Source organism: Tenrec ecaudatus, chromosome 13, assembly GCF_050624435.1.
Source record: "Tenrec ecaudatus isolate mTenEca1 chromosome 13, mTenEca1.hap1, whole genome shotgun sequence".
NCBI lineage: Eukaryota > Metazoa > Chordata > Mammalia > Afrosoricida > Tenrecidae > Tenrec > Tenrec ecaudatus.
Window position 1 is genome coordinate 37,480,978 of NC_134542.1, and position 14,204 is coordinate 37,495,181.

The window sequence follows — 14,204 nt, forward strand, 5'->3', positions numbered from 1 at the left end:
TCTTTCAAAGAAATCCATGTAAACTTCAAAATCAAGAGTGTCTTCTCCATTTTTTAAATTGTAAAGATTTTGGTTTGATATTTAGGTAAGGCTCATTTTATGCTTAATTTTGAATATGGAATAAAATTAGATCCTGAGTTTTTGTGTTATTTCAATCGAACATTGTTTCTCCACCTTTTGTTGAAAACACCTTTTCCCCCTATTGAATTTTACCTTATTAGTTTCATTGAAAATCACTTGTGAGTATATGTGATTGTTAACTCTATAAATTGTTTTAGTAATATTTCTTATAGGTTCCTTAGCATATTTAATATATACCTAATTCACCAATTCTACACCAGCGCTTCCTCCCATGATGCTCTATTTCAATTAAGTTTAATAACCTGTTGCAGTGGCCACACAGAACTCACAGACAATTTTCACAATTAAGGGGGTGATTAGGGGAGTTAACAGGTTCCCATGAACTAGGATCAGAAAACGTTGACGATAAGATAGTCAGGTCCACAGCAGAGCTGCTGCCCAGCTAGCAGCCAAGTCTCTCTAGTCCTCAGCCTCTTAACCTCTAGTCTCCAGCAGCTAAATAAGCCTGTCCGCTGCTCTGCCTCCGAGTTCCATAGTTTCTCCATTGCCCCCTGCTCAGTGCCGTGGTCTCCTAGCCTCAGCCTTGGTCTCTGGGTGCAGCATAGCATTAGTTGCCCCCAACACATCAGCTGGGGATTTCCAACATGCTCACTGACGGCTCTTCTACTTCAATGGCCCTGGGAATTTCATCTGTCCTGCTTCTGAGCCCTCTCATTCTTATAGTCAGGGAAGTGGCAAGTAAACGGATCAACCTCCTCTGTGAGTCTTTCACACACCCGTTTTGGATGGTCTCACCCAATCATTTGGTGAGAGTTACAGAAAGACAGAACGGCCATATTAAGAGATTTCATTTTACCACAATGCCCTTTACCAAGCTGTGAGAATTTCCTTTTCTTAGTTGGATGCGTAATTGGTGTTGAATTTTGTCAGATTCTTATTTTGTATTTGTTGAGGTGGTCATGTGGTTATTTGGGGGGCGGGTGGAGGTTGGGTGGTGGTTTTTTTGTTTTTTTCTTTCCTTCAGTCTGTTAGTATGGTGAAGTCTATTGGTTTACTTTTTTAAAACAGCTTTGCATTCCTGCCTGACAAAACTTCACTTTGTCTTGGTTTATTATTATTATTCGTTATTATTATTATGTGCTATGAATTTGATTTTCTAGAGGTGTGCTTGCATAAATAGGGGGTCTGTTTATTAGTGTGTATCTGTGTTCATTGAGAATTTTGATTTGTATTTTTAATACCGTTCATTGGATTCTGTGGGGCAATTCTGGTCACATAAAATGAGTCTGAAAGAATCCTTTTCTGCATGAAGTTCGTTTGAGGTTGGTATTATTGCATTTTCTGTCATTTTACTTTTATCAGAATATTCATAAAGGGCACTTCCGACATATAGTTCATAATTGAATCTTTAAGCTTGAATACAGCTCCCTTCTCCGATGTTGGGTTTTATTTTCTTTACAATCTTGGGCCCACACAAGCTGGAGTGCTGCTTCTGTGTGGAACTAGCCGACACTTCGCTTAAATGGCTTCTTGTTTTAAGGCAAGCTTCTAAGATCCTAGGCACTGTTTTTTTCCCTGATAACTGATTGCCATGTGATTTCTTCACTACATTTTACTGTAGCACCCATATCTTTGGTGGTCTCATCATGAGGGCAGTACTGAGGAGAGCCATGTCTTAAGATCTAGTTGTTCTTAGATTGGGTACTATGCTTCATTTTTCATAGTTCCCTTTACTTCATCTTCAAGTTTACTGTTTCCTTTTTCTCTGAAGGATGTCTAGTATGTTATTATCTTCCAGTAAGTTTTATGTTAGTTTACTTTTCAATTCTCTTAGTACCATTTTGAGTTTTATATATAAATAAATTTTATTTGCCTTTTCATTAAGTTCATGTTTTTCTTTAAATCCTTGAGCCATACTAATAATCTGTTTTAAAGTTGTTGCATATTAATTCCTTTATCTCTAGCATAATGGTCCATTTTAATCATTCACAATCTCCTGGCTATCTATGACTCATTTTCCCCCTGATTAAGGATTATAATTTGCTGCTGCTTTACATGTCTGGAACTTTTAAATCAGGTTTTGGCATTATCAATGTTACATTGTTGTGTGCTTAGATTTTATTGGCATTAGAAGAAATAAGAGATCCTGAACCTATGTGAGGCAGTATGACTGGGAAGCAGTGGGCACATGGAGACATTTGGAGAATACATTGGGTCATCAGGATAGTAATAATAGTATATTATCAGAAATACAGAAGTAAATAGAAAGAGCTTGCCTGAAGGATATTTAGTTCAATCTACTAAACAATTTAAAGTACTTTGTGGAAGCAGGAAATTGAGGGCCTTGAAATTTTACAGAATTTCATTAATACTTATTAAAATAAAACTTCTAGGGAATAATAGCTCTTTTAATGAATATCATTTTTGTTTGTCATTTGTATCATGCTCTTTGGATGCATACTAGTCTGTGTTTTGCTCTGCGTGTATTTATAGCCAACTTCTCTTCCTGCAGATATTACAGTAATAATCAGTGTATATTTGTGGCAGAAACATTTTAGATAATGGAATCTGTAGTAATGGAATTTGTTTCTGTTTTCAAGGCCTTGTCTAAGAGATCATCTTAGGGTTGAGAGCTCCTTTAGAACACTTGAAGTTTTAAATATACCTTATCTCTGTCCTTCTGTGGCTATGAAACCCTACCTGTCCTTTTCTGGGTAAACAGGAATATCTGATAGTGCCAACCTCCTTGTATTCGACTTAATAAGCTGACACTGATAAGCTAAGGTACAAAGAGTAGAAATCGACCCTTTCAAAGTTACTTGCCCAGAGTGAAATTTGTCATGTGCCTGAGATGGAACATGCTTCCTTTATGCCACCTCCAAGGAAACAGGGGATCTCTTAAAGTGAGGGGGTTGACATGACATCGGTGTTTTTCCTATTTTAAGGAATTTTAAACATGGTAAAGGGTGACTCTCGTTTTGTAGCTGCTAAATGTGGGCGATATTAAATGGCAGACTGTACAGGAAACCAGGTACAAGCACACACATTTAAAAAGCCCACGTATGTGTTGAGCTATGTGGGGGCAGGAGTTGCAGGCATGAGGGAAGTGGCATGCAGTGTGGGTGCCTGTGGTGTGAGGTACTTCTCTAGTAGGTGCCTTTCTGTTTCATGGGTTCCTCACGACTCTGTGAGGAAGGTGATTCTTTGTTTTACAGGGAAGGAAATTAAGGCTCAGGAATGAAAAGTTGTTTGTGTTAGACTGGGTTCTTTAGAGAAGCAGAACCAGTTGAGTGATTGTGTGCTGCATTTGAATCGTGGTGCTGGGGAAGAATATTGAAAGTACCGTGGACTGCCAAAAGGACAAACTGATCTGACTTGTAAGAAGTACAGGCAAATGCTCCTGGAAGGCAGGAATGTAGAGACTTCATCTTCCACACTTTGCACATGTTGTCAGGAGAGATCAGCTCCTGGAGAAGGACATCATGTTTGGTGAAGTAGAGGGGCAGCTGAACAGAGGAAGACCCTCAAGGAGAGCTGTATTGATACCGTGGCTACAAGGATGGGCTCAAGCATGGGAACAATTGTGGAGATGGCACAGGACCTGGCAGTCTGCATTGGGGTCACTGTGGGTGATCCGATAGACCCTAACAACTGTGTGTGTGTGCGCGTGTGCGTGTGTGTGTGTGTGTGTGTGTAGAAGTGGGTAAGCCCAGTCCAGTTCAAGTGTATGGGTCACATGTTAAGCTGGAAGCTTTCCTGGGTAGCTGTTGGAGCTGACAAACCAGCAAAACCCAAGCAGATAGATGCAGAGACTGATGGACCTAAGGTCGGCAGGTCAGGTGACAGACAGGCTGCCGCCTCCTAGAGTGGGCAGGCCAATATGACAGGCCATTGGCTGAAGTTCAAAGAGATCCAGGAGCCATATGCAAGAGCCCAACCAGCAGGAAGCAAAGCAGCTCTCCACAGAGTCTACTTATATATGAAGTAGACCACATCCCCAAGGAAATATTAGTGCCTTGATCTGAATAAGGGGTTGCACTTCACCCTAACCTTCCCACAACCCCTTGGCTGCTCATAGCAGTTCCAATCATAGAGGTGTTTACAAGACACTTGAGCTCAGAAAAGGAAAGCCTTATTTCTATATCCTGTTGCTAATGAACAGAAGAATCATGTGTAAAAGCCCATGCTAAAACCCAGACCGCCCAACATGAAGAATAAAAATAGAAGAGTAAATTGACTAGGTATCTGGGGTAGTTAGGTGTAGAGGATTAATGTAGTCTGTTAGAGGCAAAGTGTGTAGGCTTTTGCCCTCCAGGACAACTGGCCAGCCTTTGCCCCAGAAGCAAATGATGAGCCAGCAATAGAAGATGGGCCTGTGGCTGAGTGGGAATGTACTGGGTTGCAAATAAAGACACAAATCTAGTGATGTTCAGCAAATCACTCACCTGTGTTATGAAAAAGCATGTAATTTTATCCTGTTTAACTGGGTTATTTTCTGCTGATTATTTTTCTCTTGTTTGTTTTGGTTTCTCTATTCCTCTAAGCTGTTTAAAATTAACCCTCTAATAAAATGTAGAAAAAGAAAATGATTAGGGCAAAGAATGTACAGATGTGCTTTATACAATTGATGTATGTATTTGTATGGATTGTGATAAGAGTTGTATGAGCCCCTAATAAAATGTAAAAAAAATTAACCCTCTTTTAAACATTGATAAGTAGAATCATAAGAAGGAAATAAGAACTTTGTCCCAATAAATTTTGAATTCTAAAAAGTTATGTTCATTAAGTTGTAATCAAAACATTTTCTTTTTTTAATTTCAGAGGTTTTCGTATTAAAGCAAGCTAGAGAAAGATCAAGTGTAATTCAGAGATATTATTAAAAATTATCAGCACAATGACCTTGCTTAATGTTATTTGGTTGGCATTTTTTCTTGTACAAAACTAATGTCACAGAGTTTCTCGATAGCCTAGTAAATTTTTTACTGGGACTCTGCCCTTTAGAAGTCTGCTCCAATGAGGACCTTCCCGAAGTTGAGCTGGTGAGCCTGCTAGAAGAACAGCTGCCGCAGTACAAGCTGAGAGTGGACTCCCTCTTTCTGTATGAAAACCAAGACTGGACTCAGTCCCCAGCCCAGCACCAACATGCCTCCAATGACCTCTCTCCAGTCCTTGCTGAGGAGACTTTCCGTTATATGAGTGAGTTGTTGTTGAAGATCATTTTATTGGGGGCTCTTCCGGCTCTCTTAACACTCCATACATCAATTGTATCAAGCATATTTATATATATGTTACCATAGTTATTTTCTAAACATTCACTTTCTATTTAAGCCCTTGGTATCAGCTCCTCTTTTTACCCTCCCTCCCCCACTCCCACCCTTGTAACCCCTTGCTAAATTATAAATTATTATTGTTTTCATAATTATTATAATTTTCCCTTCCCCTGTGGTATCTTCCCTCCTCCTCTCCTCACCTTCCCTCTGTCCTCCTGGTATTGCTACTCCTATTTCTGTACCTGAGGAGTTTTTCTGACCTGGATTCCATGTGTTGTGAGCTCTTATCTGTACCTGTGTACATGCTCCAGTCTAGCCCTCAGTGAAAAGCAGGACTGGGGTCATGATAGTGGCGGGTGAGGAAGCCTCAAGGAACCAGAGGAATATTGTGCTTCATCGGTGCTGTACTGCACCCTGGTTGTCTCATCCCTTGCTTGCGACCCTTTTGGGAGGGGATGTCCCATTGCCTACAGATGGGTTTGGGTCTCTGCTCTGACCCCCTCATTCTCTACAATATGTTTTTGTTTGTTTTGGGTTTTCTGATGCCTATTTTTGATACCTTTAGCATTTATCCATTGAAAAGTTATGGGTAATCTTGCTACACTGGCTTTTAAAAATGGATTTGCTAACAATTGTTCAGCATGGCCTTACTTCCACTCGAACTGATTTAACAATATCCAGAGATAGATTGTGCTGTGTCTGAGTAATCTGAGTTTTTGCTGTGACTGAGTGTCCCAAGTTGAAAGCAACTCAGATGTTTCCATTTCTCCCATATTTTTCTTGATACTCCCCACATATGGAGTAAAAAGGGGAACTTTAAGAAAAGTAATTAAGTTATTTAACATTTAAGTGATTGTTTGTAATGCTCAACGAATAGTTTGTACGGTGTAGTGAATCACTTACTATGTTCCTTTAAGCCGTGGTCTTGTCACTCCACCACATGGCCTTTTCCTGGAGGGTCTGGGTAAGAGAAGCTGGGGAAATCAGCTGGGAGTGACTGGGCTAATTGTGATTGCTATCCTGCTGGGTATAAAATGAGCCACTTCGGAATTCTGAAGGCAGTGGGGAGCTTAACTGCCAGCAACAGAGAAGAGCCAGGAGTAGAATGCATCCTTTGGACTCCAAGGTCTCTGCTCTTACACCTCCTTGATCCAGGAAGCAGCTGTGAGCTCAGAGGAGTGGCAGAGATCAGCTGCAGCAGAGGCAAGATCCAGAGCATGGGGCAGTGGACAGCTCAGTCCACAGAGTAAAGCCAAGTGCCTGCAGGAAGGAGGCTGGCATATGGAGTGGGGTGCCTACGGGCACTTAATTGAAGGAGCTGTATTTGCTGACTGTGGAACTAGACCTGAAGACCTTCAGGCCGGGGCTTATGGCAGACTAGCAAGCCCTTAGGGCATGCATTTATTGACAGCCCTAAAATGAATTCTGTATGAACTGGATAAAGTAAAAGAGCCGAGAGGCCAAAGACCAGAGAGCGAGGCCTGTGCGCAGTCACAGCTGAGAAGAGGCTGCCCTGTCCAATAATTGCATCCTGAGCATGTGAGGCCCATTAGCTTCCTTAAACCTTGTACTTGTGAGTGTTGTCGGTGAGTTCTGTGGTCACTGCAATGGCTTACTGAGCCCCGCTGGAAAGGACAGCGTGGCGTGGGAAGGACAGCTGGTGTTAGAACTGGTAGGAAGGCTGGAGGTGGAGGCACATCTGACAACATCCTTAGAGATCTGCCTTCAGAGATGCTGGTGTGCGTTCAATTCTCCTTCCCTCTTGGCTAGTGGGAGGAGGTCAGGCACTGTCCCCACACAATTTCTTCGGTCTGTTGTCCTGACCTATCAGCTTTTTTGAATAAGGGACACTGCCAATTTTAAAATCAGGAAAGGTATGTCGTAAGGTTGCAGCTTGTCACCATACTTTTTCAATCCGTGTGTTGAAGAACTACTCCCAAGGAGTTGGACTGTTGAAGGAAATGCAGCTTAGATACATACACAAGCCAGACTCACTGCCGTCAGGTCCGTTCTGACTCACAGGCGCTCTGTGGACGGAGTAGACCTGCCTCTGTGGGTTCCGAGATTGTAATTCTTTACTCGAGTAGAAAGCCTCACCTTTCCCTTGTAGAGGAGTTGGTGGTTTAAAACTGCTGACCTTGTGGTTAGCAGCCCAGCTAGTAAGCCTTTATACCAGGGGTCCTCAGACTTTTTAAACAGGGGGCCAGTTCACTGTCCCTCAGACCTGTTGGAGGTCTGGACTATGGTTTAAAAAAAAAACTATGAACAAATTCCTATGCACACTGCACGCACATATCTTACTTTCAAGTAAAAAAACAAACAGGGCTAAAACACCCGGTGGGCCGGATAAATGTCCTTGGTGGGCCGCATGTGGCCCACGGGCCATAGTTTGAGTACCTGCTCTATACCATCAGGCCTACTCCAGAGCCCATTGTTGTCGTTGGCTGCTGTTGAGTCATTTCCTCCGTGTACACAGCTCTCGGCTGGGAAAGCGCAGACCTGTTACCACCTTCCTATTACAAGCCCGGCTTTACCCCTAGTGACCAGTTGCCTTTTGGTCTTGGACAGAGCCCTAATTTCTCTGGTTGAAATTCCTCAGACAAGAAAATGAGATCATTTAGTAGAAGGGGTCGTAAACTTCAGGTGTTAATGTTCAGCTTGTGATCGATGGAAAGCATCTCCGGGAACTCTTCATTTCTCCACACAAAAACATGTTCAGTTCTAACCATCTGCCGGTTACTGCCTCCTCCAGTCTCTCCCTTTTTATTATGTGGCTGACGGTCACAGCTCTTTGGAGGTCATGTGCTTACCTTTTGGTTTGTGTTTTCTGAAATTGAATGTGCCATTGCATCTTCTGGACGAATTGTGACTTAAGCCATGTGTTGGGTTTTTAAATGAGCTGTAGAAAATCTGTTTGTAGGTGACCTCTGGGATTTGTGGATGAGTGGTTTTCGTCCCTAACTCCGCATCAGAACGCTTGGGGGGTTCTTTGGAAACTCCTACAGACAAAGTCAGAACCCAGAACCTGCTCTAAATTACAATTGGTTTCTGGCAACTATTGGCTAGTTGTCCATAATTAGTTGAAAGTCTTAAGTATTTGGTCTTGATTTGTGCCTCATTTTGTTATTGAGACTAGAAGTAGTGAAGTGCTCACTTTAAGTATCTTTTTCCATAATTGTTGCTATGCTACCGTGGTAAACTGACAGTTTCTGAGTCTAAAAAGCTGACTTTCTTGTCCCCATGGTTAAATCGTGGAGCCCCATTCTCTACCTATAAAAATAAGTTATTTTGGAGTAAGATGTTTGTTTGCTTTTTCCTAGATACAATTTAGCTTTTTTATTTTCGTTTCCAAGCTTGTCCGACTGCCACCATCGCTCACCAGCACGGCTTTTGACCACAGTGTAGCCCTCAGACTCAGATCGGATGATTAGGAGCAGTTGGGAAAGACTGGGCTTTTTACTTCTGTAAACAGTTACTGCCTCCGAAGCCTACAGGGGGTGGTCAGGAGTCAGCACTGAGTTTGGCTTTTTCGGTTTGGCCATCTTCATTGGGGACTAACATTCCCCCCTCTCTGCCCTTGGGGCATCCATGAGTGCCTGCAGAAGAGTGACACAGTATCAATTTTAGGCATAAATATAAACCTTAGTGAATAGTGGAAGAGTCACATTTGCAGAATGAGTGAATCAGGAGACTCAGTTAGCTTTAACTAGGCCTAAGGGCTATCTCAGAAACTCCCTGGGGGTCGCTATGAGCCAGCATTGCCTCCATAGCAGTGAGTTTAATTTGGGGCATGGGGTTGTTGATATTTTGGCTGTAATAAGTCAGTCCCAGTCTTACTAGAAGCAGTAATGTTAGAAAGCAGTGAGATAAGAAGGGGGCTAGCAATGAAGGAAAAACTTGAGTTCACATCATCAGAAATAAAATATGTAACAGTGTCTGCTCATACCAAGTTTCTTGGGCAACCTGAAGTGTTAATCTCAGACCAAGGAATTAAGGAAATGAGGACATGTGACTTAAATCACAGTATCTAGAAGTCTTTCCAGAACATTTCAAGTCAGGACTGTTTCATACATGGTCCTGTTTAAGAGGTGATCACTGTAAACCGCTGTATAATGATTAACAGTTTCCGTAATACTTTAGTATAATTGGTAGATTTTTCCAGTTGTTGTTCCTAGTGACCTTGACCAATGAGCGTTATCACCTCTGTATTCTAAATATGCATCTGAATCTCATTAAGTGAGTCAGTCAAGCTCATTCAAATACACGAGTTCAGCTCTGGAGCTCCACAGCCTGTTCTTTCCAGGTCCGGAGGCAGACATTGGAAAGCTGGCTCGAATCAAGCACAAGCTGATGTGCTGGCATACCACGTCTTGTGACGTGTGCCCCACAAGTAAAGTATTTCTCTTTTATCAAGCTTCTGTCATTCGCTTCAAAAGATACTGCTTCTTGTTGTGGAATCACTGGGGAGTTACAGTTGCCCTTTCCTTGTACGTTAAATGATCGTATGGGAAGGAACCTTGTGTTTGAGGTACTCAAGTGCTTACAAGTCCTCTTCCTTGTTTACTGATAAAAGGTGGTCAAGATAATCACACCAGAATTCTAATTTTAAAATGTGTTTTAACTTTATAGGCCCTCCTTACCTCATCCCTCAGTCACTTGCTCTCAGCTGCTAGCCAAGAGGCAGGGGTTTGTGGAGCCCAACTGCCCATCCAGAACAGTCACTGCTCAGGGCAGCCGTTCTCAACCTTCCTCACGCCGCGACGCTTTCAGACAGTTCCGCATGTGGTGGTGACCCCCAACCATAACATTATTGTCGTTGCTACTTCATCACTATAATTTTGCTACTGTTATGAATCAGGTGGCCCCCAAAGGGGTCGAGACCCACAGGTTGAGATCCGCTGGTTTGGGCTATAGTAGGATGTGGTTATTTACCCCATTCTCCTAGTCCCATCATTCGATGCTTTTTTAAAATGTGTGATAAACGTTTTATCCATACTAATTGATCTATTTTCTGAGCACCTGATACCTGAAAACATTTATTTATTTATTTTTAACAGATTTTTATTTTCCTGATTGACTTATTTTTATTTTTTTAAATTTATTTTTGTATCATTTTATTGGGGGCTCGTACAGCTCTTACCACAATACATACATACATACATTGTGTCAAGCACATACTGATTGACTTTTTATAACAGCTGAGCATTCTTCATCATTTATTTCTTAATGAAACTCGGTTATGTATCTCTGAAGCCTATGTACAATTCATTCTCTTTGCTTATCTTAGTTCTGGGCACCGACCGGGTGGAACAGATGACCAAAACTTACAATGACATCGACATGGTCACACATCTCCTGGCTGAGGTAGGATTCGATTAAGTTTTCACTTCAAAGAAAAATGATGTCTTTGCTTGCATTGTTATGTATCTGATTGTTACAGCTGGGACAGCTAGCATGCCAGTGGTCCTTCCAAAGTACAATGATTCCTGAAGCTTGTAGTTGTGAAATTATAAAGGGTTTCTTTTTGTTTATGGAGCTAGCTGGCCCCGAACCCCAGACAAATGTTATGTTTTCAAAAGGAAAAACCCTTGCAGTCCCTTACCGTAGAACAGAGTTGCCTGTTAAGAAAGCAACTCCATAGAAATCCGTCCCTTCAGTGGTAATCATCTGTGTGTCTTCACTTGAGCACAAGTACTTGCTCTCCCCAAGTCCATGGCATCTTGGATACGTGCAGTGTATCTCTTCCAACTGGAAGCCGTCAGTCTCCCTGTCACCTCGCAGAGGTTGGTCTGAGGGAGACTGCCTTTGCCTTGAAGTTCCCATTCCCCCTCCCTCCAGTGCCAGGATGATTTCCAAGTATGGCTGTTAGCTGAGATTTTACAGGAGAAAGTCCTCAAGTAGGCCTGGAATTAGGAGGTAATTCAACCATCTGTTTTCTAGTTCTATGGAAATAAAGGATAAACACTTAATTGTATTTACATTGATGACCCAGCTCTCCTATTCCTATATATGGCAGTTAGCTATATATTCACAATTTTCCACCCTACAACGTACAATCTTCACTGCCCATATGTAGATAGGATTCCTTATACCCTGGCCTAAGTGTCCTCGTCTCTCCAGAAAGATGAAGATCATTACTAACAACTTCTCTGGGCTCCCGTCTCTAATATAGTGCTGTAGTTTATTGTGCCAGCCTGGCCGATAAACACAAGTAGGATTAACTGAAGGGCAGAGGGATAAATGGCTCGGTGAGCCTCACCTTGGTTGTTCTGTGCCTCTGTTTAAAGGGGTACACTACCTGTGGGATGCCTAGCCTGTGGACTGTGTCGCTGTAAGTTGAGGTCCCTTTAAGCCCACACGATTGGAATGTTCATCTCTGGAGCTGGGGACTGACAGTTGATGACAGTTGGGGACCTGCCTTGCTGTTTGCTGCCTGGGTATATATAGCCCAGCTCTCTCTACCGAAGGGGACTGGCAACTGGCAGCTCTCAAAACTTGATGGACTGCTAGTGTCTCACTGCTTTATAATTTAACTGTTAATTTCTTGTATTATCTATCTGTATATTATTTAACAGTTTATTTTTTGAATTATATATCTATCTTTATAAATATATTTATATATAATTACTAGCAATCTGGTTTATCTCTCTAGAGAACCCTGTACAATACATATAGTGTAGGGAAAACCCTTATGCTCTATTTTATTTCACATCATTTTGTGCCAGTGGACAACGGGCCTCTTGCTGTGCTGTACTGCACGCTTTTGATTGCAGGTAATATTTGCCTTACATGGAACTATTTTCAACCCTACCTAATCCCCAGTGCATTTTCCTAGCGTACCAAATTCTACACCATTAATGTACCTAATAGACCATTGCATTAAAAAATATGTATTGGACTTTTATTATATGACAAGCCTTATCTTCATGTAAAAGAACTTCCTTCTGATTCAGGCCCAGCTGTCCACAAGCTTGGATTTAAAGCTTGGAGATGGACTTGCTGCGCTCTGTGTCAAGAAGATACCTGTCCTCTTACCTTCCTCTCTGGACTGGGCCTCCCGCGGCCCACGCTTATTAAACACCACCTAAGTGAATCTTGATGCCTACGTGGGACATTGCTTTGGGGATTAGCAAGATTGCCGTTTTTTTTTAAAACGAGCGTTTAATTTTGTTTGTACTCAAAGGAAAAGGTGTCTTTGTTTTAACAGAGGGACCGTGATTTGGAGCTAGCAGCTCGCATTGGCCAAGCTCTCTTAAAGCGGAATCATGTCTTATCTGAGCAGAATGAAGCGCTGGAGGAGCAATTGGGACAAGCCTTTGATCAAGTAAGCCTTTGATCCAGTATTTGGAGCATGAAAGCATTAGGCATTAGGCCACAAAGAAACATACTCATCAGGGCACCTCAGAAATGATAACATCAGACAAACAACACCACTACATACAGGCTTTGTTGGCTTTGATACAGTAACCAGTAGAGAAATGAGAAGTTACCATGCAGAGGTGTGGGCATGGGACTCTGCTTTAGACAGTAGAAAAGCCCATGCTTGTTATCTATAGCACCATCACCTTGCTCAATTGTTAACTGTTTCCTCACCCTGTAAACGTTGCATGTGACATTATCTTTTTGTAATCATTTTATTGGGGGCTCATACAACTCTTATCACAACCCATACATATATCCATTGTGTCCAGCACATTTGTACATTTGTTGCCATCATCATTCTCAAAACTTTGTCTTTCTACTTGAGCCCTTGGTATCAACTCTTCATTCTTCCCCTCCCTCCTTGCCCCCCCCCATGAACTCTTGATAATTTTTAAATTATTATTTTGTCATGTCTTACACTGTCCGATGACTCCCTTCACCCACTTTTCTGTTGTCCATTCCCCCCGGGGAATTGGGGGTGTGTGTTACATGTAGATCCTTGTGATCGGTTTCCCCTTTCTACCCCACCTTCCTTCCACCCTCCTGGTATCGCCACTCTCACCACTGGCCCTGAAAGCTTCATCTGTCCTGGATTCCCTGTGTTTCTAGTTCTGTCTGTACCAGTGTACATCATCTGGTCTAGCCATATTTGTAAGGTAGAATTGGGATCATGATAGTGGAGGGGAGGAAGTATTAAATAACTAGAGCAAAGTTGTATGTTTCATTGTTGCTATACTACACCGTGACTGGCTCGTCCCCTCCCCGCCAACCCTTCTGTAAGGGGTGTCCAGTTGCCTATAGATGTGCTTTGGGTCTTCACTCTGCACTCCCCCTCATTCACAATGATTTGATTTTTGTTCTTTGATGCCTGATACCTGATACCTGATCCCTTCAACACCTCATGATCACACAGGCTGGTGTGCTTCTTCCATGGGGGTTTGTTGCTTCTGAGCTAGATGACTGTTTACCTTCAAGCCTTTAAGACCCCAGATGCTGTATCTTTTGATAGCTGGGCACTATCAGCTTTCTTCTGTGACCTTAAATTTATTTTTTAAATAAGTCCACAAATAACCTGTTGGTACCTCTGTTCTTAAACAAAATAAAAATATAAGTAGGAAAAATACATATAATTATCTCATAGCAGTGAATATTTGTAGTAAGAAGTGATTTGTTAATAGAGTGACTACGTTTCAAATGTTATATAACCTTTTAATTCTTACCGAGATCCATTTTTATTTTATCAATGTTTGCCTAATTACATTTCAGTTTTACAGTGAAAAATATTCTCCCAAACAAAAGCCAGTAGTCCCTAAGAAGATAAGCAGTTATAGACCATAGAAAAATACAAATGTTAGAATGAGAATTCGAAGTAGGGGTCATTTCTGATCTTTTGAAAGTTTTTCAGTTTTGTGTTTACTTGTTTTCTGAGAA

At 41.8% G+C, this 14,204-nt stretch overlaps 1 protein-coding gene across 2 annotated transcripts in view; it reads left to right on the top strand.

Moving 5' to 3' along the window:
- Positions 1–14,204, top strand: part of TRAK2 (trafficking kinesin protein 2) — a 61,305-nt gene that overhangs the window by 26,094 nt on the left and 21,007 nt on the right. Inside the window, exons 3-5 of one of the 2 annotated variants that reach the window (XM_075529842.1) lie at positions 5,083–5,277; positions 10,639–10,715; positions 12,559–12,675. In XM_075529842.1, the coding sequence (XP_075385957.1) occupies positions 5,083–5,277; positions 10,639–10,715; positions 12,559–12,675 (389 nt within the window). The remainder of the gene's footprint in view (positions 1–5,082; positions 5,278–10,638; positions 10,716–12,558; positions 12,676–14,204) is intronic. The other variant, XM_075529843.1, reaches the window with a different exon arrangement.